General features: G+C 36.9%; 1 protein-coding gene across 15 annotated transcripts in view; it reads left to right on the forward strand.

The window, feature by feature from the left end:
* Nucleotides 1-25,714, forward strand: part of KLHL5 (kelch like family member 5) — a 99,464-nt gene that overhangs the window by 55,840 nt on the left and 17,910 nt on the right. For all 15 annotated transcript variants that reach the window (XM_060416963.1, XM_012179805.4, XM_060416967.1 and 12 more), the window contains 3 exons: nucleotides 3,732-3,944; nucleotides 14,815-15,001; nucleotides 25,001-25,225. In XM_060416963.1, the coding sequence (XP_060272946.1) occupies nucleotides 3,732-3,944; nucleotides 14,815-15,001; nucleotides 25,001-25,225 (625 nt within the window). The remainder of the gene's footprint in view (nucleotides 1-3,731; nucleotides 3,945-14,814; nucleotides 15,002-25,000; nucleotides 25,226-25,714) is intronic.

Below are 25,714 nucleotides of genomic sequence, written 5' to 3' on the forward strand. Positions count from 1 at the left end.
ATCGCAGCCATTCTGACTGGTGTGAAGTGGTACCTCATTGTGGTTTTGATTTGCATTTCTCTAATAATGAGTGATGTTGAGCATCTTTTCATGTGTTTGTTAGCCATCCGTATGTCTTCTTTGGAGAAATGTCTATTTAGTTCTTTGGCCCATTTTTTGATTGGGTCGTTTATTTTTCTGGAGTTGAGCTGCATAAGTTGCTTGTATATTTTTGAGATTAGTTGTTTGTCAGTTGCTTCATTTGCTATTATTTTCTCCCATTCAGATGGCTGTCTTTTCACCTTGCTTATATTTTCCTTTGTTGTGCAGAAGCTTTTAATTTTAATTAGATCCCATTTGTTTATTTTTGCTTTCATTTCCAGCATTCTGGGAGGTGGATCATAGAGGATCCTGCTGTGATTTATGTCTGAGAGTGTTTTGCCTATGTTCTCCTCTAGGAGTTTTATAGTTTCTGATCTTACATTTAGATCTTTAATCCATTTTGAGTTTATTTTTGTGTGCGGTGTTAGAAAGTGATCTAGTTTCATTCTTTTACAAGTGGTTGACCAGTTTTCCCAGCACCACTTGTTAAAGAGATTGTCTTTACTCCATTGTATATTCTTGCCTCCTTTGTCAAAGATAAGGTGTCCATATGTGTGTGGATTTATCTCTGGGCTTTCTATTTTGTTCCATTGATCTATATGTCTGTCTTTGTGCCAGTACCATACTGTCTTGATGACTGTGGCTTTGTAGTAGAGTCTGAAGTCAGGCAAGTTGATTCCTCCAGTTCCATTCTTCTTTCTCAAGATTGCTTTGGCTATTCGAGGTTTTTGTATTTCCATACAAAGCTTGAAATTATTTGTTCTAGTTCTGTGAAAATGTGGCTGGTAGCTTGATAGGGATTGCATTGAATTTGTAAATTGCTTTGGGTAGTATACTCATTTTCACTATATTGATTCTTCCAATCCATGAACATGGTATATTTCTCCATCTATTAGTGTCCTCTTTGATTTCTTTCATCAGTGTTTTATAGTTTTCTATATATAGGTCTTTAGTTTCTTTAGGTAGATATATTCCTAAGTATTTTATTCTTTTTGTTGCAATGGTGAATGGAATTGTTTCCTTAATTTCTTTTCTACTTTCTCATTATTTGTGTATAGGAATGCAAGGGATTTCTGTGTGTTGATTTTATATCCTGCAACTTTACTATATTCATTGATAAGCTCTAGTAATTTTCTGGTGGAGTCTTTAGGGTTTTCCATGTAGAGGATCATGTCATCTGCAAACAGTGAGAGTTTTACTTCTTCTTTTCCAATTTGGATTCCTTTTATTTCTTTTTCTGCTCTGATTGCTGTGGCCAAAACTTCCAGAACTATGTTGAATAGTAGCGGTGAAAGTGGGCACCCTTGTCTTGTTCCTGACTTTAGGGAAATGCTTTCAATTTTTCACCATTGAGGATAATGTTCGCTGTGGGTTTGTCATAGATAGCTTTTATTATGTTGAGGTATGTTCCTTCTATTCCTGCTTTCTGGAGAGTTTTTATCATAAATGGATGTTGAATTTTGTCAAAGGCCTTCTCTGCATCTATTGAGATAATCATATGGTTTTTATTTTTCAATTTGTTAATGTGGTGAATTACATTGATTGATTTGCGGATATTGAAGAATCCTTGCATCCCTGGGATAAAGCCCACTTGGTCATGGTGTATGATCTTTTTAATGTGTTGTTGGATTCTGATTGCTAGAATTTTGTTGAGGATTTTTGCATCTATGTTCATCAGAGATATTGGCCTGTAGTTTTCTTTTTTTGTGACATCTTTGTCAGGTTTTGGTATTAGGGTGATGGTGGCCTCATAGAATGAGTTTGGAAGTTTACCTTCCTCTGCAATTTCTGGAAGAGTTTGAGGAGGATAGGTGTTAGCTCTTCTCGAAATTTTGGTAGAATTCAGCTGTGAAGCCATCTGGACCTGGGCTTTTGTTTGCTGGAAGATTTCTGATTACAGTATCAATTTCCGTGCTCGTGATGGGTCTGTTAAGATTTTCGATTTCTTCCTGGTTCAGTTTTGGAAAATTGTACTTTTCTAAGAATTTGTCCATTTCTTCCACGTTGTCCATTTTATTGGCATACAACTGCTGATAGTAGTCTCTTATGATCCTTTGTATTTCTGTGTTGTCTGTTGTGATCTCTCCATTTTCATTTCTAATTTTATTGATTTGATTTTTCTCTCTTTGCTTCTTGATGAGTCTGGCTAATGGTTTGTCAATTTTATTTATCCTTTCAAAGAACCAGCTTTTGGCTTTGTTGATTTTTGCTATGGTCTCTTTTGTTTCTTTGCATTTATTTCTGCCCTAATTTTTAAGATTTCTTTCCTTCTACTAACTCTGGGGTTCTCCAACTCTTCCTTTTCTAGTTGCTTTAGTTGTAGAGTTAGGTTATTTATTTGACTTTTTTCTTGTTTCTTGAGGTATGCCTGTATTGCTGTGAACTTTCCTCTTAGCACTGCTTTTATAGTGTCCCACAGGTTTTGGGTTGTTGTGTTTTCATTTTCATTAGTTTCTATGCATATTTTGATTTCTTTTTTGATTTCTTCTGTGATTTGTTGGTTATTCAGAAGTGTGTTGTTCAACCTCCATATGTTAGAATTTTTAATAGTTTTTCTCCTGTAATTGAGATCTAATCTTAATGCATTATGGTCAGAAAAGATGCTTGGAATGATTTCGATTTTTTGAATTTATCAAGTTTCAAGAGGCTTTTTATTTCCTCTTCACTTTCTGCCATAAGGGTGGTGTCAAATGCATATCTGAGGTTATTGATATTTCTCCCAGCAATCTTCATGCCAACTTGTGCTTCTTCCAGCCCAGTGTTATTCACGAGGTACTCTGTATAGAAGTTAAATAAGCAGGGTGACAATATATAGCCTTGACGTACTCCTTTTCCTATTTGAAACCAGTCTGTTGTTCCGTGTCCAGTTCTAACTGTTGCTTCCTGACTTGCGTATAGGTTTCTCAAGAGGCAGGTCAGGTGGTCTGGTATTCCTGTCTCTTTCAGAATTTTCCTTTATCAGCTCTTTTTCCTATGAGAGCAAAAGAATTTTGTACATAGATCAGGTTAGATGAGATTAAAGTTTTCACATCAGACCTAAAATCCTTTGTGGCCTTATAAATAATATTAAAACACTTTAAAAGGCCAGTTTGGGTTTAGGATAGCTCTAAGGACACAGGCTCTTGCCAAGCAGAGTCTGAGAAGACTTCCATGGTCCAGAATGGTCTTGGGAAATGTAGCCACCCTAGAAGCCATTTCTGGGTAAGAGAAATACTTCACTCTTACCCAGGTATTTGGCTCCCCTGTTGGCCAAATTCTTCAGCAACCACAAATCTGAACTAACTTTTGATGTTGGAATATCATATAAAGTGTCTTCTTTCATTTTTTCTATCTTCCTTTGAAAGACTTGCCAAAACTATTCCCTAACTTGAGCAAAGCAATACCTAAAAGTCCTAAATTTATTTTTTAAATTGTAATACTTGCTATATCACTTTAATCCTGTATATACAGAGAAATGAGAATTTTAATAGCAATTACAGTTTAAATGTTATTATTTACAGGTTTTTTCCCCCTTTTAAGCAATAATACGTTGTTAGAAAGGGCTAAAGTAGAAACTGTGTTTTGGCATCTAATTAAGAAATGTTTAGTTTCTCTTGACCTGTGATGGAAAGAAGAAACAGTATTGTTTATATACTCTTTTTTTCCTCCAGGAAAATTTCATGGAAGTAATTCGAAACCAGGAATTTGTATTATTACCAGCCAGTGAAATTGCAAAGCTCTTAGCCAGTGATGACATGAACATTCCTAATGAGGAGACAATATTGAACGCACTTCTTACTTGGGTTCGTCATGATTTGGAACAGAGACGGAAAGATCTCAGTAAACTTTTGGCTTATATTAGGCTACCTCTTCTTGCACCACAGGTAAACTATTTTTAATTATTTAAAATCAATGCCATAATTTCAACAACTTTGAGTAGACATCGTTCCACACATCCTAAGTTCAACAAAACATGGATTGAAAATTTTTTTTAATTCCAGAAAATTCCTAAATGCAAAACTTGAATTTGTTCTGTGCCAGCAACTTTTACATAATATTTACATTGCATTTACAACTCTTTATGTAGGAATTGCATTGTATTAGCTAGGTATTATAGGTAATCCAGAGATGATTTAAAGTATATAGGAAGCTGTGCAGAGGTTAACTGCAAATACTACATATTTAAATTGAGATACTGGTATCCACATAGGTCCTGGTACCAACCCCTTGTCCCCAGAATACTGAGGGACTACTAATTACATTAATGTGAGCTAATTACAGTATGCTAATTGCATTAATTAATGCACATTAATGGTAATTGTGTTAGTCTCTCAGTCGTATCCAACTCTTTGCAACTGCATAGACTGTAGCCCATCAGCTCTTCTGTCTGTAGGATTCTCCAGCCAAGAATACTGGAGTGGTTGCCATTCCCTTTTGCAGTGGATCTTCCTGACCCAGGATTGAACCTGGGTCTCCTGCATTATAGGCAGATTCTTTACTATCTGAGCCACAAGAGAAGCCCATTAATATTAGCTTGTCTATAGGCTTTTTCCTTAATCTGTTCAACGTGGTTGTTTTATGTATGTTCCTATGAAATGTTAAGGTGAAAAGATAATGAGCTAAAAAAATTTGGTTTTTTTTCAACCCAGGAAGTCTGACTACCTAAATTGCATTCATTAAGTAACATCATTGCTTTGGGGTTAGTAATTTTATTTGACTCAGCTACAAACCTATCCTAGCAACTGAAGAATTAATAAAGCTGCTAATGAAAGGAACACTGAACTCTAGGAACCAGAAAATTTATATTAATTCATGTGCCACACATTTATTAAGTATCCACTAAATGCTGGACTCTGATGATAAACAGATTAATGAGACATAGTTCTAACTTTGACATTTTAAAACTCTGTGACTTGGCATGTTCACATACTTTGGTTTCTTCATCTGTCAAGTGGAGATCACATCCTTTCTATCTCACAGGATTTTTATGAGGATCAAAAAGGTGCTCTGAAATAAAATGTGCTATAAATAAGGATAATGTATTATCACTATTTTAGAATTGAGAGATACCTAGATGGTGTATTCAAGGCAATTAGTCATAACATATATACATGCATGGTTTCCCTTTTTTACAATTTCATTTGGAATATACAAAAATTTCCTCTGCCTGCTTGGCTACTTTGGAGAAGGAAATGGCAACCCACTCCAGTATTGCCTGGAATATCCCATGGACAGAGGAGCCTGGTGGGCTGCAGTCCATGGGCTCATAAAGAGTCAGACACGACTGAGCGACTAACACACACTTGGCTGCTTATTTTGAGGCCTTAAGTAGAGTCCTTGTAAGAAAAGGAAAAAATGAGCTATTAACTGCTCAAGATCAGATTTTGTTGTTGTTGTTTCAAGTGCTGTGTGTTTTGTTTGGTTTGTATTTATCTTGAGCATTATGTATTTCCAGCTGTCGTGAGCAAAAGTTACTGGGCTCTCTACCTTACAGAAACAAAAATCAGTGTGATACTTTACAAGAATCACTTCCCTCTTCAGAGGTAGAATATTATATGAATTCATAGGAGTGAAACTGCATGACTTAACAATTCAGGAAAAATAACATCATAAAACATTTCTAAAAATCGGATTTAAAGAGGACTATTTTTACTGCTATCCAGCCTAATTTTTTTCCTTATCCTTCTCTGCTGCTGCTGCTGCTGCTAAGTTGCTTCAGTCATGTCTGACTCTGTGCGACCCCATAGACGGCAGCCCACCAGGCTCCCCCGTCCCTGGGATTCTCCAGGCAAGAACACTGGAATGGGTTGCCATTTCCCTCTACAATGCATGAAAGTGAAAAGAGAAAGTGAAGTCGCTCAGTCGTATCTGACTCTTCGTGACCCCATGGACTGCAGCCCACCAGGCTCCTCCGCCCATGGGATTTTCCAGGCAAGAGTACTGGAGTCGGGTGCCATTGCCTTATCTGATCCTTCTCTAGAGGAAAGAAAATGAAGTCTGAAAAATCCTAGTATACTTTGAAAAGAACCTGTGCAATTACGTAACCTGACAATTTACTTTAGCCTTGTAGTTTCAAATATTTATGATACTGTATTTGCATGACTCTCAGAGACCTTTAGAATTTCTTTTATCCAGGATACTGCTGATAATCATAGTCATAAGATCTTATGAGTTGAAAGGCATGTTGGAGATCATTTAGTCTAACACCTGTTCTACAAATGAAATAACAGATTGAAAAACTAAAGCCATACGTTCAAAATCACAAAGTGATTGTATAAATCATGTTCTTCGGCACTGTGGTTTTATTTGACTTTAGATTAGAGCTAATAAGAGACAGGGTGGCTTCCCTGGTGGCTCAGTGATAAAGAATCCGCCTGCTAATGCAGGAGACACAAAGAGACTCTGGTTCGATCCTTGGATTGGGAAGATCCCCTGGAGAAGGAAATGGCAACCCACCAATATTCTTGCCTGGGAAATCCCATAGACAGAGGAGCCTGGTGAGCTACAGTCCATGCGGTTGCGTAAAAGTTGGACATGACTTAGCGACTGAACAACAAGAGATAGAGGTAGACCTTGAACTCAAATAAAGTTACATGCCTCTTCTACTGAACTGTTCTGCCTCGTGAATGTACTCCGTGTAAAATTGCTGGGCAGGGAGGATATCAGGTCGAGGAAGAAAACGATTAAAAAGGAAATCAGTAATTACAATATAATGAGATAAAGTCTGTGATAGACATGGCATTATGAAAGCAGTTGGATTGGTCCACCTAGACTGATAGTAGAGAAGCTAGGAAAATCTCTGATGTGTCACTCAATTTGCAAGCCAAGTTAGTCACCCAAAAGAATGGGCATGATAGCCCAGAAAAGATAGGAGTCCTGGTTATAGAGCCGTGAGCAAATATATCATGTTCTAAAATCTGAAGATAGCATGCATGGCTAAAGTTACAGAAACAAAAAGGATGATATTGAGAGATGAGACTGGAGAGGGAAACAGACCAGATTGTGGAGGAATTCTAGTCATGCCAAAGAACTGGGATTTTTTTATCTAAAAGCAATGAGGAAGCACTAAAGGATTTTAAGTAGGGAATGGCATAATTATCCTTTTATTTTAGAAAGATCCTGTGATTGCATTGCAGAAAATAGATTGGAGGGATCAAAGTAGAAACCTGCTAAGGAAGACTGTTGGATTCTGACCAGTGAATTAAGCACTTTAAAAAAAAAAAGTGGAGGTAGAGAAATTAATTACGACAGTCAAGAGCTATTTAGGAGGTAGGATTGATACACTGGAATGATTGAATGTACAAGGTGAAAAATAGAAAGAGTCCAGAATAATTCAGATTTGCGCAATGAGATTGCTGAAGGTGCTGTCAGTTAATACAGAATACAGGATGATGCATTAATTTTGAAGGTGGGGAAGGAAGTAGAAGTACATTCCCAGAGCTTATTGACACCTTTAATCCTTTTAGAGTCTAAGAAGAAGTTTTAGAAACTACTTATTTAGGTTGTTGAAGCCAAGGGGAAGAGAGTGACACCAAGCAAAGAGAACATGAAAGCACTAGAGGTGGAACCCTAGGAGATACTAATATTTAGTGGTAGTCCCAAATCTGCCTAAATAACTGTAGTACTATTAAAAAGAGATTGCAAGTTCAAGAAAGGGAATTTTAACATCATTAGATGCTGCAGAGAAGACAGATAAGGACAGTAAATGCATTAGATCAGCCCAGTGTTTCTCAAAGTGTGTTCCCCAATTGTAAGATCAGTACCACGTGGGTAATTGTTTAAAATGAAAATGATTAGGCTTCCACCTACTAAATCTGAAATTCCGGTTGTGTTTTAATAAGCCCTCAGTGCATCTGATGCACACTCAAATTTGAGAACCACTGTCTTAGCCCAGGGAGTAGCAACGATGGAAGCCACATTGCTCTATAATTTAAACAAGTTAATAACACCTCTTTGAGCAATTTTTTTTTCTACAGTGATAATACTGTATGGCACTATTATGGCATTCAGAGATACTAGCTAGGTTCTTTTTTTTCCTTACTAAAAGTAAAGGGCAGATTTGGAGAATTAGAGTTGTCAAGTGATAAAGTATTGAAGTAGACTCTAAAATCATCAAGAAAATCTTGGGTTATATTCTGAATGTTTTATTTTAAAAGATAGGAAAAGGATGAAATTCCTAAGAGAGTAGATCTGAAAAGTTCTCATCACAGACACGGAAGAAGATAACTATGTGGGGATGGATGTTAACTAGACTTAAAATGGTAGTCATTTTCCAATATATAGATATGTCAAATCATTATGTTGTACATCTAAAGCTAATGTTATATGTCATTTATATCTTAATAAAAAATAAAAGTGACAAATGAAAGCAAAATCAAATGACTATAAGTGCCTATCACAAATAAGTGCCTATCAAATAAATGACTGATTTTAAAAAAATTACCATTACATCTAGTTACCTAAAGAATTTATTTTCACAAAATAATTCCTTTCTCATAGTTTTAACCCTACTCTGTTGGTAAGAAATATTCTCTTTTAGCCTAACTATAATGAGTTCAACCTACATATAGTCATTTTATTGTAGTGTCTCCTTAAAATAATATAGGAAATAATATATATTATTATAATCCTCAACCAAATAATCATTTTATTGTGGCTCTATTTTTAAACTCTGAATAATCCAGAAGATAGGTGTGTGTGGTTTTATTTTACCTTTGAAAGCATTCCAGACTTTTCTGTTCGATCCTATTTTAAACAATGTAGATGAAAATGCAGTTGGCCCTCAAACAGCATGGGGATTATTCTGTGTATAACATATCACCTGCCCTCCATCTGAGATTCCTCCATATCTATGCATTCAACTAACCATGGATTACATCATACTGTAGTATTTATTGTTGAAAAATATCTATGTATAAGTGGACCTTCATGGTTCATATCTGTGTTGTTCTAGGGTCAACTGCATTAGGGCATTATTTTAAATACTTTAATACCTAAATTCTTAATATTCCCAATGATTAGTCTGCATTACAAGTATTGTGGTCTCCACTATTCTGTTCTCAATTCTCATTATTGTTTTTTACTAAAATTCAGAAACATAAAACAAATCAGAAAGTTTGGGGTACCAAAACACTTTTTAAAGTCTATGGCGTTCATAAATCATTCACATTATGTTTTTCACTCTAAGTAGTATTTGGGGGAAATATTAGTATTGGGGGGAGATAGTTTTAGTACAAATCATATCAATTTAGTTCAGTCGCTCAGTTGTGTCCTACTCTTTGTGACCCCATGGACTACAGCACACCAGGTCTCCCTGTCCATCACCAATTCCCAGAGCCTACTCAAACTCATGTCCATTGTGTTGGTGATGCCATCCAACCTTCTCATCCTCGGTCGTCACCTTCTCCTCCCATCTTCAATTTTTCCCAGCATCAGGATCTTTTCCAGTGAGTCAGTTCTTCGCATCAGGTGGCCAAAGTATTGAAGTTCAACTTCAGCATCAGTCCTTCCAATGAATATTCAGGGCTGATTTCTTTAGAATTGACTGGTTGGATCTCGTTGCAGTCCAAGGGACTCTAAAGAGTCTTCTCCAACACCACAGTTCAACAGCATCAATTCTTCGGTGCTCAGCTTTCTTTATAGTCCAATTCTCACATCCATACATGACTACTGGAAAAACCATAGCTTCGACTAGATGGACCTTTGTTGACAAAGTAATGTTTCTGCTTTTGAATATGCTATCTTAAGTTGGTCATAACTTTTATTCCAGGGAGCAAGCATCTTTTAATTTTATGGTGTCATGGCTGCAGTCACCATCTGCAATGATTTCGGAGCCCCCCAAATAAAGTCTGTCACTGTTTCCATTGTTTCCCCATCTATTTTCCGTGAAGTGATAGGACCAGATGCCATGATCTTAGTTTTCTGAATGTTGAGTTTTAAGCTAACTTTTTCACTCTCCTCTTTTACTTTCATCGAGAGACTCTTTAGTTCTTTGCTTTCTGCCAGGAGGGTCATGTCATCTGCATATCTGAGGTTATTGATATTTCTCCTGGCAGTCTTGATTCCAGCTTGTACTTCATCCAGCCCGGCATTTCACATGATGCACTCTGCATATAAGTTAAATAAGCAGGGTGACAATATACAGCCTTGACATACTCCTTTCCCAATTTGGAACCAGTGTGTTGTTCCGTGTCTCATTCTAACTGCTGCTTCTTGACCTGCATACAGATTTCTCAAGAGGCAGGTCAAGTGGTCTGATATTCCCGTCTCTTTTAAGAATTTTCCACAGATTTTTTGTGATCCGCACAGTCAAAGGGTTTGGTGTAATCAATAAAGCACAAGTAGAAGTTTTTCTGAAACTCTGTTGTTGCTTCTGTGATCCAGTGGATGTTGGCAATTTGATCTCTGGTTCCTCTGCCTTTTCTAAATCCATCTGGAAGTTCTTGGTTCACGTACTGTTGAAGCCTGGCTTGGAGAATTTTGAGCATTACTTTACTAGTGTGTGAGATGAGTGCAGTTGTGTGGTAGTTTGGACATTCTTTGGCATTGTCTTTCTTTGGGATTGGAATGAAAACTGACCTTTTCCAGTCCTGTGGCCACTGCTGTGTTTTGCAAATTTGCTGACATTTTGAGTGCAGCACTTTCACAGCATCATCTTTTAGGATTTGAAATAGCTCAGCTGGAATTCCATCACCTCCACTGGCTTTGTAGTGATGCTTCCTAAGGCCCACTTGACTTTGCATTCCAGGATGTCTGGCTCTAGGTGACTGTTCACACCATCATGGTTATATGGGTCATGAAGATCTTTTTTGAATAGTTCTTCTGTGTATGTTTGCCACCTCTTAATATCTTCTGCTTCTGTTAGGTCCATCCCATTTCTGTCCTTTATTGTGCTCATCTTTGCATGAAATGTTTCCTTGATATCTCTGATTTTCTTGAAGAGATCTCTAGTCTTTCCCAGTGTATTGTTTTCCTCTATTTCTTTGCACTGATAGCTGAGGAAGTCCTGCTATTCTTTGGAATTCTGCATTCAATTGGTTATATCTTTCCTTTTCTCCTTTGCCCTTAGCTTCTCTTTTCTCAGCTATTTGCAAGGCCTTGTCAAGTATGTGAGTGAAGATAAAAATTTACAAATTGAACATGTTTCTCATCTTTTCTAAATGTTTCCACTTTAATAATTTGCCATTCTTTTTTGGCAGAGAAAGTACATGGTATTACCCTAAAATGCAGAGTATATGAGAGTCTGTATTTTGTAGTCCTTTCTCGGTGCCTTCTGAATTGTTTTCCAAGTGATACCTGGTCTTCCATTCATCTGATGCTTATATTACTGGATTCATATTTTCTTCCATTACTGTCATCTCTCTACTTAAATATAATTAATCCCATTTACTCATAAATTATAGATACTGTCAGCATGCTAAGAAATATATTTTACTGTAGTAGCAGTTGAGTCTTCTAAGACTTTACTTTCTACAGTTTTTTCACATTTATTTTTATTTAGAAAGGACTGAAGCATTTATGTATAACAAGTAATAAAAATACTGAGATTAATCCAAATGAGCCATATGATGCATATTCATTAGTGACTTGTAACAAGTATATTTTGTGTGCATAGGATAACATGGAATGATTAATATCAGAATTTACACTCTGCCTTAGATATAGATCCTGAGACTTACATCTTTTTTTCAGTTTTAATATTTATTTTTATTAAAGTATAGTTGATTTACAATATTGTTAATTTTTGTTGTGCATCAAAATGATTCAGTTATACACATGTATAAATTCTTTTTAATATTCCTTTCCATTATGGTATAAGATACTGAATGTAGTTTCCTGTGCTATCAGTTATATATAATAATTTGTATCTGCTATCCCTAACCTCCCACTCCATTTTTGCCTCAACCCCCTCCACCTTAAAGATCACCAATCTGTTCTCTATGTTGAGACTTCTGTCTCAATTTGGCTTTTTTTGCCTTTCGCATGCTGTTCTCAGTTGCCAGATGCCACAAACTATTTTAGAGTTACTTTTGTTGGAGACTTCCTTCTCTTCCATTATCAAAATATGAACATATTCTCAACATTATTAGCCATTGAGTAAATACAAATTAAACTCAGATTTTTCACCCACTCAAGTGGCTGAAAAGAGAAGACAGTAATAATTGTTGGTGAGAATGTAGAGAAACAGGAACCCTAGTAGATAGCTGGTGGGAATATAAATTGTGCAGACACCTTCTAAAACAGTTTGGCAGTTTCTTAAGCAGTTAACATAAATGTACCATATGACCTAACAATTCTACTCCTGAAAACATATCTACATAAAGACTTGCACACAAATGTTCTTAGCAGCCTTATTCCTAATAGCCAAAAACTTGATTGTAAGTGCCTATCAGTTGGTGAATGGTTAGATATAATACGATGCATCCATACAATGAAGTAGTATTCAACAGTAAAAAGAAATGGATACTGATACATGTTACATATTGATGAACCTCAAAAACATGATAAGTAAAAAAAGCAAGATGCAGGAGACCATGCATTGTATGATCCAGTTTATACAAAGCATCTAAAGGCAAATCTGTAGAGACAGATTAGAGCTTGGAACAGTAGATAGGAACCGAGATTAACAGTGAGCAGACATTCAGGATCTAATCAGGGTGATGAGAATGTTCCAAAACTCTTTTTATAGTAATGGTTGCACAACTTGGTAAATTTACTAAAAATCACTGAACTGTCTACTTGAAATGGTGAATTATACAGTATATAAAATACACCTTACATTGTCAAATACAATCCTGCAGTATATCAAAAGGGTAATACAGTATGACCAGGAAGATCTTTTTCCAAGAATTTAAGAATGGTTGAGTGTTAGGAAATCTGTCAAGGTAATTATATCAATAATTTAAAGGAGAAAAAGCCATATAATCATATCACTAGCTGTATAAAAGATATTTGGAAAGAATTAACCCTTCTTAATTTTAAAACTCTAAAATAGGGAGAGAAGAAAACAACATATCTATAATAAAGATAAATTATTTAAACATAGTAAAAAATTAAATGCTACAGTAACTATTATCCTAAATAGTGAAACACTGAAACCATATCAATTTAAACTATAAGATGGGTACTCTTTATCACTCTAATTATTTAACATTGCTTGGAAGGTTTTAGCAATTGCATCAATGAAATGAAAATGATATAATTGGTGTATACATTACAAAAAGGTGTAACTGTCCCTATTTGGCAGTTATTATGACTGTATGCCTAACAGGTAGAATTTGATAAGGGAATGTGGTGAAGTAGTAGGTTAAAATACAAATATGCAGTAATCAACAGAATTTTTGTCCTCCAGCAAGAATGCAAAGTGTAAATTCAGCAATTTATTTCTAGTAGCAATGAAAATAATAAAACTCGTAGGAATGTATTTAATAAAAGGTATGTCACCTACATGAAGAAAACTAAACAATGGGATGGCTTCTTGAGCTGAAAGATGTATTATAAAGATATGAATTCTCCCAAAATTGATAAATTTAATGCAGTTGCTATTAGAATTCAAACGGGATCAAGATGGTGAAGGGGAATTAGACAAATCTGTCTTAAGTTTATATGGAAAGTAAAGACTCAAAAATAGCCCAGAAAATTATTAAAATGAATAGTGAAGGTAGATTTATGTCAGATAAGCAAAAAATGTCATAAGACACTGTAATAGGGATTTCCTGGACAGTCCAGTGGTTAAGACTTCGCCTTCCAATGCAGGGGGTGCTGTTTCCATCCTTGGTCTGGGAAGTAAGATCCTACATGCCCCATGGCCAAAAAAAACAAATCATAAAACAAGCAATATTGTAATAAATTCAATAAAGACTTTTTTAAAAAGATACTCTAGTATTAGGAAAGGAATAGACAAATATATCAGTGGAACAGAATAGAGAATCAAAAAACAGATCTCATATATCTTGAGACTACTGTGACCAAGGGTCAATTCAGTTGGGAAATGGGGGGAATTATTTTGGTCTAGAACTAGCTATTCATTTGGAAGAAAAAGTATTTCCCAACTCATACTCTGTTTAAAAATTAACTTCATATGAATTAGTATCCTAAATGAAACAAATAAGGCAATAAAGAGATAAGTAGGGGGATGGAGAACCAAGCACAAAAGAAGAGAAAGTCATCTTTTTTTTTTAAATTCATCTTTTAAAGGTAGGGTGTAACCATACTTATGCATTTATGTAAAATTACATAGGTAAAAAACATAGAATTCAATGAAGTACAAGGAATTTTAGTTCTTTTAAAATAATCGCCATTCGGAATTCTTTGCCCCTTGGAAAAATTGGAAAGTTTGTTTTTGCTGTTGTTGCTGGTTGAACATTCTTTAGAGAGGTCAGATAAATGCAGTCTAATTAGTCAACTCCCACTTATAACTATTCTTCAGTTAAAACTATTTCTAACTTAGTAAAATGATTTAGAAAATCTTGAAAATATAGAAACATACCAGAAAAGTTATTTTAAAAAGCACCAGTTTTCCCACTACCGAGAGATAAGCAATATTAAGATTTTAAAGCATACCACTTTTCCTTAGTTCTGTTTTTCAGTAAAATGTAAATTTTGTAACTGTTGAATATTTTAGTTAAAAATAGATGTCCAGACTTGGATTTTTTTTTTAATGAGAAAATTTCCATTTGTGAACATTTGTGTTTATTCTTTTAGCCTCATTATTTTCTTCATTAGTCAGTATACATACTCACTATTTCTTTCTAGTTCCTAGCAGACATGGAAAATAATGCACTTTTTCGAGATGATATAGAATGTCAGAAACTAATTATGGAAGCAATGAAGTATCACTTACTACCAGAGAGACGGCCCATGTTACAGAGTCCTCGGACAAAACCTAGGAAGTCAACTGTTGGTACATTATTTGCAGTTGGAGGAATGGATTCAACAAAAGGTATTAAATAATCTTTTATTTGAAGAAACGCACAAAATGAATTTTTGTTTTTCTTTGAAGTATAGTTGATTCACAGTGTTGTTAGTGTGAGGTGTACAGCAAAGTGATTCAGCTGTACGTAGCCATATACCCACTCTTTTTAAGATTCTTTTCCCACATGGGTCATTACAGAATACTGAATGCTCTTTGCTATACAGTAGGTCCTTATTAGTTATCTATTTTATATATAGTAATACGTATATGCCAATCCCAGTTTCCCAATGTATCCCTCCCCTCTTTTCCTTGTTAACCATAAGATTATTTTCTACGTCTATAACTCTTATCTCTCTTGTAAAGAAGTTCATTTGTACCTTTTTTTAAGATTCCAGATATAAGCTATATCATATGATATTTGTCCTTCTCTGACTTACTAGGTCCATCCATGTTGGTGCAAATGGCATTATTTTGTTCTTTTTAATGGCTGAGTAGTATTCCATTATATATGTGTATCATATATATATGTATACCACATCTTTTTTATCCATTCATCTGTCAGTGGACATTTAGGTTGCTTTCTTGCCTTGGCTATTGTAAACAGTGCTGCAGTGAACATTGGGGTAAATGTATCTTTTTGAAAGAAACATAAAAAATGAATTAGTAATAACTAAGGCTTATGAGCTCCTTGGAGGAATAGCTGATTCTAGCACTGAGGTAGGAAAAGGACAAGATAAGCCTAGAACAACTTGTAGTGCCAGAGGAAGTGCCCAATGATGGAAACAGGTCAAGAGATACAGCAGACAGTTTGTAAGGGCTACCACTGTCCAAACCTGGGATAATTTCAACATCAAAATAAATAATGGTAGCAAAAGATTATAAATAAGTATTCATGAATTCATACTGATACAAACAGAAGGAGAAGGGAATGCTCTTCCTTACAGTAGAATACCAACTAATTAAAATATAGAAGCAAAGATGGGATTAGAAAAATCACCATTTGCCAGTCATCATATTAATAAGTAATTCAGTCAAGCATCAGTTCTCTAAGACTCACAGGTGAAAGTTTTTGAGAGCAGGATCTTTTGTCTCAAAGTATCTCCCAATCACCTGCTTATTAGTCAAGCATAAGTTAGGTCTTACAGTAGAGAAACTTGACACACAACACCTAAACCAAATAATCAAAGGTCATGTTGCTAGTAAAGAGACTAACCAGCAGCCTGTGCTTATGTGATGTACTGAGAACTCACCTGGACATCTGGTATTCTTGCCAAAAGTATGTAATCTGGACTTAATCATAAGAAAAAGACAAACAAATTCCAATTGAGAGACATGCTACAAAATAACTTACCTGAAGTATTCCAAAATGTCAACATCATGAAATTAAAAAAAAAAGATTTAGGAATTTGTCTCTGTCATATGTCTTACAGAGATATGACAGCTTTTACAATACATCTTTTTGGATTTTCTTTTACTATGAAGGACATGAAAATGAAAGTTGCTCAGTCATGTCTGACTCTTTGCAACCCCATGGATAGTCCATGGAATTCTCCAAACCAGAATACTGGAGTGGGTAAATGTTCCCTTCAGGGGATCTTCCCAACCCACAGATCGAACTCAGGTCTCCCACATTGCAGGCGGATTCTTTACCAGCTGAGCCACAAGGGAAGCCCAAGAATACTGGATGGGTAGCCTATCCCTTCTCCAGTGAATCTTCCCAACCCAGGGGTCAAACCGGAGTCTCCTGCATTGCAGACAGATTCTTAACCAGCTGAGCTGCCAGGGAAGCCATAATTGGAACAAATGATGAAATCCAAATAAGACCTGTAGATTAGATAGCAGCATTATATATATGTTAATTTCCAGATTTTGATGATTATACTGTGGTTTTGTAAGAGGATTTCTGGTTTAGAAGAAGCAACACTGAAATATTTAGGGATACAGGGGCATCATGTTTCCCAGTGGCTCAGTGGTAAAGAACCCACTTGCAATACAGGAGATGTGGGTTCAATCGCTGGATCAGGAAGATTTCCTGGAGGAGGATATGACAACCCACTCCAGTATTCTTGCTTAGGAAATGCCATGGACAGAGAGGCCTGGCAGGCCACAGTCTGGGGTCACAAAGAGTCAGACACGACTGAACGACTAAGCAAGCATGGTCATCAGTTTTGCAACTTACTCTGATGAAACAGTTCAGAACACCATTCATGCCTACACATGTACATGCATAGAAAACAAATGTAAAATATAAATATGCAGGAAATCTAGGTCAGGAGTATCTGGAAATCTTTGTACCCTTCTTGTAGCATTTGTTATTCATAGTAACATTAATAACAACAAACACCATGCCCAATGCCTACTCAGTGCCAGGTATTGTGCTAGAAGCTTTCTGTTTATGTGTATTTTTTCTCACCATACATTGATCTCCTCTTCCTCTGAATTCCTAGTACTAATAATTTGCAGGCTCCCGACAATACCTTTGACTTGTGGCTACTGCTGTGGTCTCAGTTCTCTTGTATTACTTGTATGACTAAAACACTTGATACAGTGATCATATCTAAAGGTTTCTCCTCTATGTGATATTTCTAAGAAATATCAAAATGTGAGCTCTAATTGAAAATCTTGCATTGTTATTTAACTTTTAAGTTATAAAATATAAATAAATATAAATATAGCTATTATTGCACATAGACATATAGTGCTATGTATATATAGATGCTTAAGTTTTAAATATAGACTTGATGACTCAGTGTTATAGAAATACATAAAGATAACTGATTGGAGTTATAATGTAAGTACTTGAACATTTTTGGAGATGTCCACTGTCCAGATAACTGATCTGCAGATACTTATTAAATAACCTACTATATGTCTGGAACTGGTGCTTAGCTTTGTAGTCATTACCAACACTTACTCTTCTCCTCAGTCTTTCCTTCTCTTTTTCAAGGCTTTAAGTGTTATCTCTGTATTAATTATACTCTCACATTTTGATTTTTTTATAATTTATTTTATAGAAGTATAGTTGATTTACAGTATTGTGTTAATTTCTGCTCTATAGCAAAGTGATTCAGTTCTGTATACATCCTTTTCTTTTCTTTTCCATGATGGTTTATCATAGGATATTGAATATATAGTTCCCTGTGCTATACAGTAGGACCTTGTTGTTTAACATTTTCTATAAAATGGTTTGCATTTGCTAATCCCAAACTCCCAGTTCATCCCTCCCCCACCTCCCCTCCTCCTTGGCAACCACATCTGTTCTCTATGCCTGTGAGTCTGTTTCTGTTTGGTAGATAAGTTCATTTGTATCATATTTCAGATTCCACAAAATAAGTCTTGCACTTTGATTTTATTCTCATATTTCCAACTTGTATAAAATACCTATTTGACGTTTGGTTTTCACCTTAAACGTCATGTATTCAAATCTTCTCTGACGGTGTCTCTCAGACTTGAGAACTTGTGATCATAGTTCAGTGCTCTGCAGAGGACATCAACTCTGACTCATGTAAGCAAATAAGGAATTTATTGGAAGGCTATTGAGAAATGGATAGGACTACATCCACTGTCCCTGCGTCTTTATAAATCCTGCTTTAGGTTTTAAATTCCAAGTTCAGACATCCATTTGACTAGCTTTAGGTCAGTCATAGGCCCTAAAATTCCAAAGACAATGACTGTCTTAAGTCCAAAAAAGAGGCGTTGTATGTATACATATGACTACTTCACTTTGCTGTGCAGCAGAAACTAACACACCATTGTAAAGTAACTATACTCCAATAAAAATTTTTTAAAAAAAGAAAGATCTGCCTTTTCAGTTTTCTGAGAGATGGGTTCCTGGCTCCCATCAAGGCTCATACATACATAGGAAGAGTCCCCAAACTTGGGAAAGGAACTTGAATTCTAAGTAGCCAAGTAAACAATACTTATCTCCTCTCTCCTCTCTCTCAAACTTACATTCTGATAGTCACCAAGTGACTTCTTTCAAATGACTCCTGATTCTTCCACATCTCCACTGCTATCTTGATAATTCCAGTTCGCCTTCTCTCAACTCACAAATTTTGATTATGTTAATTTTGTGGGAATAGCATTCATTATATTGTTAATAAATGTCAGGCATTATGCTAAGGGCTTGACCTACATTGTTTTCATTTCATCTTCCTAGCAACTTTCAGAGCTGTATGTTATTACTGCCCTCTTTTACAGAAGAGGATACTGAGACAGAGAAGTTAAATAACTTTCCTAGGCTCACACAGCTAATTAGTGATGGAATCAAGATGCAGATAGGCATTTTGACTTTGGACACTGTACTCTGCTTAATTCCCATGTTAACTCTTCTGTTAACATGCCACTGCTCTGCTCAAAAGCTTCAGCAATCTTTATTTCTTTACTGCATAAAGTATAAATTCCTCTCTCTAGGTTTCAAGACTTTCTGTAATCTGGCCTTTGCAGTTTGACCAAATTTATTTCTAAGTCTCTCTTAATAATCAAATACTCTGAGGTTCTGTCCTACTTAAGCTATCTTCCAAGGCCTTATCTTATTCCCAGTGTCTTCATAATGAAGAGCAATTTGCATTAGTTAGATAGGAGTCTTGATTATTGAGTTCTTGGTCCCTTCATATATCTGTTTAGTATAGACCCCCCCCCCCTAAATGAGCTAGTAATGGTTTTCTAAATAGCCACTAAAATGATATCAGGATATATTTGTACTTACTTTTTTTAAAAAGGTCAGTCCTTCAGTATAAATTAGGGAAATTCCAAGCTTTTACATAGGATTTTTTCAATTACTAAGATTTTGTTATTTGGAGATAACATTTTTTAAGATACATGTTTCAGATTTTAAAATCTTACATCTTTAAGAATTACATTTGATATTAACAAAAGAATTTTTAGTTACTAGTTCGTATGACTCTGATACTGCTTAGTGAACTGGATCTAAAAGGAATAACTTAAAATACAAATTAGGAGAGATAATTAGCAGGGCCTTTTTATTTGAGGAAGAAAGAAGTTTTTAAGGTCAAGTTTAGAGTGATAATTCAAGTACACTATTACATAAAATATTTGTATCAGTAAAGTCTCATTTTGGCTAAAAATCACAAAGATTATTCAAATTCAAAAATATTTTTCAATAGCTGCTGTATGCAACAGAGTCTATTATATGACATTTGAGAATGCTGTGATGGAGAAAGACTCAGTGTTTATCACAAATAGCTTAAAGCTTTTATAAGGTAGATAAAACAGTAAAACTAATTTAGGGAAAATGTACGCATACACACAGCCCTGGTGTCTCAGCAGTAAAGAGTTTGCCTGCCTGCAAAGAGACTCAGTAGGAGCTATGGGTTCAATTCCTGGGTCTGGAAGATCCCCTGGAGAAGGAAATGACAACCCACTGCAGTATTCTTGCCTGGAAAATCCCATGGACAGAGCAGCTTGGCGGGCTGCAGTCCATGGAGTTGCAAAACGAACCAGATACAACTTATCAACTAAACAACAACAGAAGTATGCATACACACAGGTATTAAAGACTTTCAGGGTTTCTTGCCATATGTATAATGGCAAAACTCTTTCTAAATTTTAGGAGACATCAATAGCATCAGTGCTCTGATGACCTAGTTGTGACAAATATTTCAGAATAAATGCTTGTCTTGATTGTAGTGCTATAAGAATAGCACTGATTGCATGTTGCATTAGAGGCTTAGAAGAGAGAAGTAAAGTAGATACTAATTGAACTGTTTATAACTGAGGGTTTTCCTCTATTTCTTTGCATTGATCACTGAAGAAGGCTTACTTATCTCTCCTTGCTATTCTTTGGAACTCTGCATTCAAATGGGTATATCTTTCCTTTTCTCTGCTTTTTGCTTCACTTCTTTTCACAGCTATTTGTAAGGCCTCCTCAGACCCCCATTTTGCTTTTTTGCATTTCTTTTTCTTGGTGATGGTCTTGATTCCTGTCTCCTGTACAATGTCACGAACCTCTGTCCATAGCTCATCAAGCACTGTCTATCAGATCTAGTCTCTTAAATCTATTTCTCACTTCCACTGTATAGTCATAAGGGATTTGATTTAGGTCATACCTGAATGATCTAGGGATTTTCTCCACTTTCTTCAATTTCAGTCTGAATCTAGCAATAAGGAGTTCATGATCTGAGCCACAGTCAGCTCCTGGTCCTGTTTTGCTGACTGTATAGAGCTTCTCCACCTTTGGCTGCAAAGAATATAATCAGTCTCATTTCGGTGTCGACCATCTGGTGATGTCCATGTGTGGAGTCTTTCCTTGTGTTGTTGGACGAGAGTGTTTCTATGACCAATGTGTTCTCTTGGCAGAGTCTATTAGCCTTTGCCCTGCTTCATTGTGTACTCCAAGGCCAAATTTGCCTGTTACTCCAGGTGTTTCTTGACTTTCTCCTTTTGCATTCCAGTCCCCTATAATGAAAAGGACACCTTTTTTAGGTGTTAGTTCTAAAAGGTCTTATAGGTCTTCATAGAACTGTTCAACTTCAGCTTCTTCAGTGTTACTGGTCAGGGCATAGACTTGGATTACTGTGATATTGAATGGTTTGCCTTCGAAACAAACAGAGACCATTCTGTCATTTTTGAGATTGCATCCAAGTACTGCATTTTGGACTCTTTTGTTGACCATGATGACTACTCCATTTCTTCTGAGGGATTCCTGCTCACAGTAGTAGGTATAATGGTCAACTGAGTTAAATTCACCCATTCCAGTCCGTCTTAGTTTGCTGATTCCTAGAATGTTGATGTTCACTCTTGTCATCTCCTGTTTGACCACTTCCAGCTTGACTTGATTCATGGACCTAATAACATTCCAGGTTCCTATGCAATATTGCTCTTTATAACATCAAACCTTGCTTCTATCACCAGTCACATCCACAACTGGGTGTTGTTTTTGCTTTGGCTCCATCCCTTCATTCTTTCTGGAGTTATTTCTCCATTGATCTCCAGTAGCATATTGGGCACCTGATGACCTGGGGAGTTCCTCTTTCGGCATCCTATCATTTTGCCTTTTCATACTGTTCATGGGGTTCTCAAGGCAAGAATACTGAAGTGGTTTGCCATTACTTCTCCAGTGGACCACATTCTGTCAGACCTCTCCACCACGACCCGTCAATCTTATGTGGCCCCCACACAGCATGGCTTAGTTTCATGAGTTAGATAAGGCTGTGGTCCATGTGATCAGATTGACCTGTTGTCTGTGATTGTGGTTTCAGTCTCTCTGCCCTCTGATGCCCTCTCTCAGTGCCTACCATCTTACTTGGGTTTCTCTTACCTTGGATGTAGGGTCTCTATTCATGGCTGCTCCAGCAAAGCACAGCCACTGCTCCTTACCTTGGACGTAGGGTAGCTCCTCTCAGCTACCACCAAGAATGGGAAAGACTAGAGATCTCTTCAAGAAAATTAGAGATACCAAGGGAACATTTCATGCAAAGATGGGCAAAATAAAGGACAGAAATGGTAGGGACCTAACAGAAGCAGAAGATATTAAGAAGAGGTGGCAAGAATACACAGAGGAATTGTACAAAAGGGATCTTGACGACCCAGATGATCACAATGGTGTGATCACTCACCTAGAGCCAGACATCCTGGAATGTGAAGTCAAGTGGGCCTTAGGAAGCATCACTACGAACAAAGCTAATGGAGGTGATGGAATTACAGTTGAGCCATTTCAAATTCTGGAAGATGATGCTGTGAAAGTGCTGCACTCAGTATGCCAGCAAATTTGGAAAACTCAGCAGTGGCCACAGGACTGGAAAGGTCAGTTTTCATTCTAATCCCAAAGAAAGGCAACGCCAAAGAATGTTCAAACTACTGCACAATTGCACTCATCTCACACACTAGTAAAGTGATGCTTAAAATTCTCCAAGCCAGGCTTCAGCAATACGTGAACTGTGAATTTCCAGATATTCAAGCTGGTTTTAGAAAAGGCAGAGGAACCAGAGATCAAATTGCCAACATCCGCTGGATCATGGAAACAGCAAGAGAGTTCCAGAAAAACATCTATTTCTGCTTTATTGACTATGCCAAAGCCTTTGACTGTATGGATCACAATAAACTGGAAAATTCTTCAAGAGATGAGAATACCAGACCACCTGACCTGCCTCTTGAGAAATCTGTATGCAGGTCAGGAAGCAACAATTAGAACTGGACGTGGAACAACAGACTGGTTCCAGATAGGAAAAGGAGTGTGTCAAGGCTGTATATTGTCACCCTGCTTATTTAACTTATTCGCAGAGTACATCGTGAGAAACGCGGGGCTGGAAGAGCACAAGCTGGAATCAAGATTGCTGGAGAAATATCAATAACCTCAGATATGCAGATGACACCAGCCTTATGGCAGGAAGTAAAGAAGAACTAAAATGCCTCTTGATGAAAGTGAAAGAGGAGAGTGAAAAAGTTGGCCTAAAGCTCAACATTTAGAAAACGAAGATCATGGCATCTGGTCCCATCACTTCATGGCAAATAGATGGGGAAACAGTGTGAGACTTTATTTTGGGGGCTCCAAAATCACTGCAGATGGTGACTGCAGCCATGAAATTAAAAGATGCTTGCTCCTTGGAAGAAAAGTTATGACCAACCTAGATAGCATATTCAAAAGCAGAGACATTACTTTACCAACAAAGGTCCATCTAGTCAAGGCTATGGTTTTTCACTGGTCATGTATGGATGTGAGAGTTGGACTGTGAAGAAAGCTGAGCGCCAAAGAATTGATGCTTTTGAACTGTGGTGTTGGAGAAGCCTCTTGAGAGTCCCTTGGACTGCAAGGAGATCCAACCTGTCCATCCTAAAGGAGATCAGTCCTGGGTGTTCATTGGAAGGACTGATGTTGAAGCTGAAACTCTTAATACTTTGGCCACCTGATGCAAAGAGCTGACTCACTGGAAAAGACCCTGATGCTGAGAAAGATTGAGGGCAGGAGGAGAAGGGAATGACAGAGGATGAGATGGTTGGATGGCATCACCGACTCAATGGACATGGGTTTGGGTGGATTCCAGGAGTTGCTGATGGACAGGAAGGCCTGGTGTGCTGTGGTTCATGGGGTTGCAAAGAGTCAAACATGACTGAGTGACTGAACTGAACTAACTGAGGATTGGCTCTTTGTTTAGAGGAGCAGGTCTTTTTTTTCTTTTCCTTAACTCCACTGTTCTTACCTCATAAAGAAAACAGAAAGAGTTCTTTGGATCTTCTAATTCTTGATAACATGTAGATACCATCATTCCCTAAACTTCCCACACTTAGGATTCTCAAAGCATTGCATCCACTCTTAAGCTCTTGTCCATCCTGGTTTTGGTGAAGTGTGTATCCCCTCATCGTCCTGTGAAAGCCAGCCTCTCACCTGGGCCCTGATGCTGCCCTTTCCTGCCTTCTCAGGACCTCTCACCATTAAATAGGAGCCCTTCGTCTCCTATATTTTCAGCTTCCTTCCCCACAGCTGGATCCTTCCCATTAACTCAGGTTTATCCACTTTTAAAAACAAAACAAAACTTCCCTCAGCCCACCAAATAATTCTTATCTCTCTCCACCTTTTTGTAGCCAGACTTCTTAGAGGAATGACTGATGTTCATTTTCTCCATTTCCTCACCTCCTAGTCCTGCCTCAACTGCTCAAACAAAGGACTCTCCCGAAAGTCATGAATGACCTTCATGTAGCTAAATTCAGTCATGCTTTTTAGTCTTCATCTTACTTGATCCTCTCAGCAGCTGTGCCCTTTTTTACTTTGGCTTCCATTGTGCTAAACTATCCTGCTTTCTTTTCTTCTGGCTATTGCTTCTCAGCCCTCTTTGACAGACAGTCCTTTCTCACTCGACCTTCTAGTACCAGAGTCTGGTGTATGCACTAGAGAATAGAAGGAGATGAGGGCAGGGATACAAGCAAGGTTGAGATCATGCAGGTGCTTATTGGAACATATTAGAAATATTATTGTCAGTGCTAATCCTATACTTTTATATGTCTAAGTTCATAAAATACTCAATGATGGTGAGTTTTTTGTGTGCATAACGTCTTTCTGTTACTATTAAGGAGCAACAAGCATCGAAAAGTATGATCTTCGTACAAATATGTGGACTCCTGTAGCAAATATGAATGGGCGGAGGCTGCAGTTCGGCGTTGCAGTGTTAGATGACAAACTGTACGTGGTTGGAGGAAGAGATGGACTGAAGACTTTGAATACTGTAGAATGCTACAACCCTAAAACAAAAACTTGGAGTGTGATGCCTCCTATGTCTACACATAGGCATGGCCTTGGTGAGATAACTGCAGATTTGTTCATGCTTTCATGTATAGGCCTGTATGGCATTTTCACATTCTTTACCTGGCAGAAGATCAGTGTCGCAGCTGCTGAGCCAGCAGCAGTCACCAGCATTCCCTTATGCTCCCTGTTATCTGAGAAGCAGAAGCAGAGAAAACAAGCATGTATATGTGCAGCCAGCACAAGTGAAAACATGAATATTTAAGAATTATGGTGTAGCACGATGGACTGACAAGCCACCATTTGACATGTGTGTTCTATGTTGACATTGAATGTTATCTAATTGGAATGCTTATTTAAAAATCTTTAGCATTTTTTAAAATGTATATTCCTTTGTTTTTAAGCAGAAATGAATAAGATGCAGAAAAATTTTGAGGTAGCACAGAGAATGTCATGATAGAGACTCTTTGTTCTTTAATTCAGTAATTCACTGAGCAAATATTGATTAGCATGTGCTGTGTGCCATGCTCTCTGTTCTGTAGGTA

The sequence above is a fragment of the Ovis aries genome, chromosome 6 (assembly GCF_016772045.2).
Source record: "Ovis aries strain OAR_USU_Benz2616 breed Rambouillet chromosome 6, ARS-UI_Ramb_v3.0, whole genome shotgun sequence".
Classification (NCBI taxonomy): Eukaryota; Metazoa; Chordata; class Mammalia; order Artiodactyla; family Bovidae; genus Ovis; species Ovis aries.